This window comes from Austrofundulus limnaeus, unplaced genomic scaffold (assembly GCF_001266775.1).
Source record: "Austrofundulus limnaeus strain Quisiro unplaced genomic scaffold, Austrofundulus_limnaeus-1.0 Scaffold895, whole genome shotgun sequence".
NCBI classification, from domain to species: Eukaryota; Metazoa; Chordata; class Actinopteri; order Cyprinodontiformes; family Rivulidae; genus Austrofundulus; species Austrofundulus limnaeus.
Window position 1 is genome coordinate 135,617 of NW_013953297.1, and position 6,095 is coordinate 141,711.

A 6,095-nucleotide genomic window follows, 5' to 3' on the forward strand; every position below is an offset into this window, starting at 1 on the left:
CTTAAGTACAAAAAATATCAGCTACTTTAGACTTTTACTCAAGTAATATTTTTAGAGAAGACTAACTTTTACCAAAGTTTTTTTATGATAAGATACTTGTGCTTTTACTCGTGTATCACTTTGAGGTACTTTATACAGCATTGTGCTCAACCAAACATCTCCCCTCCCAAAACAGAAACACAAAGTTAAAATGTGGGAAATCAACATCGGATATTAATATCGGCCCAGTTTTACATATCGGACCGATACCGATTCTAAACAATTGCCAATATCGGCCAATACCGATATCAATACMGATATATCGTGCATCCCTATTGAGTAGTAATACTGTATTGTTCAAATGTGGAAAATTGCCAATTTGCACTGAATCACAAGATATGAGTGCTTGTTAATGATTTTCAGCTATATCAAATTTTAGCTAAGCAACTAAACTAAAACCGAGTTGTAGCCAATTTTGAGGTTACCGTTGCCAAATGTTTAGTCGAGTCTCCGAATTCTGCTCAGTGTTGATGTGTAGTCAATAAATGGAAGTCTGAATAATAACTAAAAACCTCTTCTATAAAGGCTTTATTCTAAATCAGCTCCGATCAGCTCCAGCAGCACACAGCAGGCCTCCAAGTCAAACGACCTTCACCTTTATCAGAAAAGGAAAACAGTCCCCTAGCAGCTGCTCGGATAACTCAAACTGCTCAAACTGAATAACTAACAACAAACCTCTTCCCACATAATGATGAATCAACATTTTTAACGTAGGGCCAATTTTATTTTATTTTTTTGGTCAAACCCCTTGAGGTGACGTTAGAACGTTACCAACTTTGTTATGAAGACAGAAAGGCCTCATATGATAAGACACAACTCTGTTTTAAACCATATGGCTGTAATGATCAGAAAGTATAAAATACAAGACTGAATCACAACATTCAGGTAATTAGTAATATTTTCTTCACTTTGATATGGGATTTTCAGTCTTAAAAACTTGAAAAAATATGTTTGGAAACTTGAATTCACTCTAATTCCCTGCTGTAAGACACTAAGAAGCTACAGATGGCGCAACAAAAATTAAAAAAGCTAAAACAAACTGGATTGTGCAACATTCAGTTCAGTTTAGTTTATACAGGACCAAGTCACAAAGAACATTGGCACTTTATGGCCCTGCCTGTCATCTGGTCCCGCCAGACATTTACACAGTCTGCATTGACTGAACTTTGCGGTGGCACCAAGACGACTTCCTCTGGTTGGACGACCACCACAGAATTAGCCATTCAACAAAATCCCAGAATTTGAAGCAGAATAACTTAAGAAGAAAGTTTTGTACCACAGCGTGTAACCTGGTGAGGTCACTCCTAGTCTGAATGGTTTACCCAAAATTCATAAACAGGATGTTCCGGTAAGATTGACTTGTTGGCATGATTAATTCTGTCGCAATGTTTCCAAATATCTGGCGTCTGTACTTAGTCCTTTAGTTGACATTTCAGAACATCGCATACAGAAAACGGTGAACTTTGTGGACAAGGTGAGGGTTGTCATCATGGAGGGGGATTATCCCTTGAACTGCCATCAAAAGAATCTATTTATGTCACATCACTCTTTACGTGCGGTCCCATTGATGAGAAGGTGTGCTATTGGCTCCCCAGTTTCTTGATTTTGTTTTGCACTTTACAAGTTTTAGCATTTATTTATTTTTATTTTTCTGTTGTACAGGCTTGTGCAACGACAGATTATTCTATTAATATTTATGTTAAATTATAAGAATAATGAATTCGTAACACTTCATTAGCAAAAATCTCAGTGCTACAAAACGGCAAATCCRTCCGTCCGTTTTCTGCCGCTTATCCGGAATCGGTTCGCGGGGGCAGCAGCCTAAGCAAAGAGACCCAAAATGGCAAATCATGGTAAATAAAACTAGTAAAATAAAAATACACTAATAAAAAAAACACCCAAAGCAGAAAAAGCTTTTTCATTTATCTAAAACAATTGATGAAATCACGATGAAATGAAAACCAATGATTGCGACTCTTTCAGATTGCCAGTAAGGGAGTTCCAAAAGCAGGGGACAGCCACACAGACTGCCCGTTCTCCCATTGTCCTTAATTTAGTTCGTGAAAGGTGAAGATTACTGTTCTGTGACCGGAGGGAATGGGTGGATGAGAGGTGATAATCATGGCTCCAAGAATAGTCAGGCTGAAGGTGCTGTTGGTCCGCTGAACAATAGGGATAATCAGGGCACCAATGATTGATCGTTGGTCCTCTTTTGCATGTGAACAGTTTTGTATGTCATTGTTTACTTGTTTGTCCACAATACTGCTTATGAGGCTGAGCTTGCTTGTAACTCCTCAGACTGAAGAAGTCTCTTGGAAGGAAAACGTTTGATTAAAGAACCCATCCAGAGGACCTATTTAATTTTTTTTCCTACCTGGATTACTGAGACRCATGAGGACAAAAGAAATTTCTTAAATTTTGTCCACAATTTTTGTAATACTAAAGAGGGAAAAAATCAGTCAAATTATAACGGACTATAATTGTTTYTTTGTTTTTTTTTACCTCAAGGTAAGCATAGTGCAGGTGCTACTGGACAGTGTTATTCTCACAGACAGAAACTGTAACAAGTAAACCTAGAGTTTGAGAGCGAAGTGCTCTGTTAGGAAAATGTGGAACGATAAGATCTTTAATACAAGATGGAGCCTGGTTGGTAAAGTAAGACTTTAAATTATATTCTAAATTGTCTTCATGGCTTCATCAGAAGCACTTCAAGATCAACAATGAGCTGTAAATATTAAAAGTGAAAGTTTGTTTTCTATTTTGTCCCCACCGAATCTGTAATTCAGATTATTTTGACATTATATTTCTAGAAAAAGGAGAAGAAAGCCAAAGGAGAACAAATATTGGTAAGTCAAGGTAAAAAAAAAAGTTAAAGCTGATTATTTTAATGCAAACTAATTTTAACAGTTGATGAACTGACCTGTCATGGTTCTCAACAGACAACTGAGATGAAGATGCCAGTGGAGGTCTTCAGCTCTCCGTCTGCCTTACCTAAAGACCCCACATTAAGGAGGCAGCATTTAGAGGACCTCATGACAAAAATCCACGGCTCTTTCAGTTTCATGCAGGTGATTTTTAGATGTTTGCAGACTTCCTAACTATGAATCCAATATTGTTTTTGAAATTTATAACATTTTGGTCACTACCATACATGTCATTCCCTTTGGAAATCCACTCTAACTTAAGCCTCAACATTCTGTAATTTCTTTTTTAAATCTGTATTATTCACACACTGTGATGGGGGGAGCTATTTAATTCCTCTTATATCCTTCTTGGTCTGTATTTTCTGCCACTTACCTGTAGTCTGGTCGTAGCAGCAACAGGTCCAGGAGAGAAACCCAGACATTCCCCAGCGACACTTTCCAGCTTGTTCTGGGGGACCCTGAGGTGTTTCCAGACCAGAGAGGATACATAATCCCTCCAACTGTCCAAAAGACCTACTCTTTTTGTTTAGACCTGTATTATTGAGATGCATAAGGACATTAATTTGCACTATATAAAACAGAAAAATCTGGGAAAAAGTTTGTTGCATTTTTTTTCAAATGTGTAATAAAGATGTTATCCCACATATAGAGGAAATGTAATAAATGTCATTTGGGTTAAAATGGTGTGAACAGTGCTGTTCAGGAAACTGTAGAACTTGCATTTTAAATTTTATAGATAAAGACTGCTCTGTAACTATCTGGAGAAAAACTTCATTTTTCAGACAGTTCATTATAAAAACACCTATTTGTCTTTTAATATCTGTAATTAGGAATCGTACATGTTGTCAAAAGAATCCTACATTTAAAAAAATTAGTCAACTTGAGAAATCTTGGCCAGTAATRGAGCATTTTAAGATTTTTTAAAATAACTTTCTGTTTTCTCAGGACTCTCTCTTGGATGGTGAGAACTCTTTGACCAATGGAACACCCCGGCTGAAGAGACTGTCGTCTGGAAGTCCCTCTCCACTGGGTAATATGGAACATATAAACAAGCTGTTCATTTCAAAGTTTTTAATTTCCACGTTTGCATTTCTCCTTTTTTTTTTTGCCAAACATTTATGGTCAGGTTGTGGAGGCAACCCATCCAGGATGGAAACCCAGACTTGAGTTCTTTCTGGGGGATTCAGAAAGAACTACTCTATGCCAGTGTAGAGATATAATCCCTTCCAGTGAGTTCTGGGTCGGCCCTAAGGCTTAGCTTGTGTGTCCTGAAATGACGACTTTGCAGAATTGGCCTCTTACTGTGTTGAAGGGGTTTGAGTACCCCCATGTTCCTTGAGGCTGTTGGGTATTTGTCCTACTATGGTTTCCTGTGGTAAACTGGCCCTGGTGGGGGTGTCAGACTAAAAGTGGTTTAAAAAAATCTTGATGAGAAACCAACAATTACCTGCCAGAAGTGGTGGTCGTACCTGAAGTGAAGACTGGAAGCCAGTTCCACCACTCGCACTGACTGGTTAGATGCTAAGGCATCTGGGCCAGGTCTCGGACAATGGAGGGTCGATACTTGGCGAGAGCAAATCTAGGTGAGCTCAGGGAGACATGGAACTGAGAAGTCTGGAGTGCCTCTGAGTAGATGGTTTATCTTCCTTGAGGGAAGAGGCCCAGAGTCATGGGGCCAGGTGTCACCACTGGGGTGTTGAGGTTGGCCTGTCAAACTCTTGAGGAAGTAGCCTATAGTCCCAGGGGGACCAGTGCCTGTAGTTGATAAGGGAGGGGTGACTGTATTAAAAGATGACTAAAGTCTAGGAAGCTGCTTATTTAGGCGTTGGCTGATGATGGGTGTCTTTAATCACTGCGGCACCACAGGAGAGTTATGGGCTCGACACACTGGGAGCGACAAACTACAGCGATTAACAGCTGTCATCGCAGCCAGGGTGAAACCCGACACACGGGACGCGATAGCGACGGCAGCGTTGCGAATCGCGCTCTCAGGTCGCTTGTCTTCAAGAAATTTGATTGGTTCTTCTACTGCCTCTTGTAAAGGTTATTGCTGGTTCACAAAAAGGGGGTGTGCATTACGGACGTGTAAATTAAACAAATCTTGCGATGCTAATGTAATTGAAAACCAAACACACATCAAGATACAATTTTATGAGGAAAAACTTACCGGATAACTTCACCCTGGCACCAACAAATTCCCACAAAGCTTTTTAGTAATCACTTGGTGAAAGTGTTAGCTAACTGCAGTGTGTAGCATACTTTCCTCTCATTGGTCAGTCAATGAAACCCTTGCTGATTGGTTGTACGCTAAGTGACAGCGACAAAAGTTGAACATTTTTCAACTTTCATATATCGCGTCGCAAGCTCGCGCGTGCACACCTAAGTGTATGAGCGAAATTTTACATGCACTATTTTCGCTGGTCGCTTAGCTGGAGGAGGGCAAGCGATTGTCGCCTCACCGCACAGGCTCCATAGGAAATGAATGGAGAGCGAGCGACGTTGCCTCCCGTGTGTCGAGCCCTTTAGAATTCCACTGCTCTTCCTGTTTGGGGTGCCGTTTTGTAAAGTTACACAGTCAAAAATTACCACCAATATTTTTGTTTTATTTAGCCTTTTTATAAGAAAAAAAGAACAGATTTATTTTTCAAAGTCAGTTTTTCACCATATGATTCTAACATTTATAAATGTCATAGTTTATAAACTAAATATTTAACTTACAAATTAAATATTTAATTAACAAGCTAAATATTTAGTTTGTGACTTAAATATTTAGTTTTGAGCTAAATATTTAGGTTGCAACTTAAATATTTAGCTAGCTACCTAAATATTTAAGTTAAATATTTAGTTTTGAGCTAAATATTTAGGTTGCAACTTAAATATTTAGCTAGCTACCTAAATATTTAAGTTAAATATTTAGTTTTGAGCTAAATATTTAGGTTGCAACTTAAATATTTAGCTAGCTACCTAAATATTTAAGTTAAATATTTAGTTTTGAGCTAAATATTTAGGTTGCAACTTAAATATTTAGCTAGCTACCTAAATATTTAAGTTAAATATTTAGTTTTGAGCTAAATATTTAGGTTGCAACTTAAATATTTAGCTAGCTACCTAAATATTTAAGTTAAATATTTA

General features: G+C 38.1%; 1 protein-coding gene across 1 annotated transcript in view; it reads left to right on the plus strand.

Annotated features, from left to right (window-relative positions):
- LOC106533154 (caprin-2) overlaps positions 1-6,095 on the plus strand; it is a gene marked incomplete at its 3' end in the record, with an annotated part of 36,224 nt that overhangs the window by 22,802 nt on the left and 7,327 nt on the right. Inside the window, 3 exon segments of the mRNA XM_014029395.1 lie at positions 2,850-2,885; positions 2,979-3,107; positions 3,909-3,993. Of these exon segments, the coding sequence (XP_013884849.1) occupies positions 2,850-2,885; positions 2,979-3,107; positions 3,909-3,993 (250 nt within the window).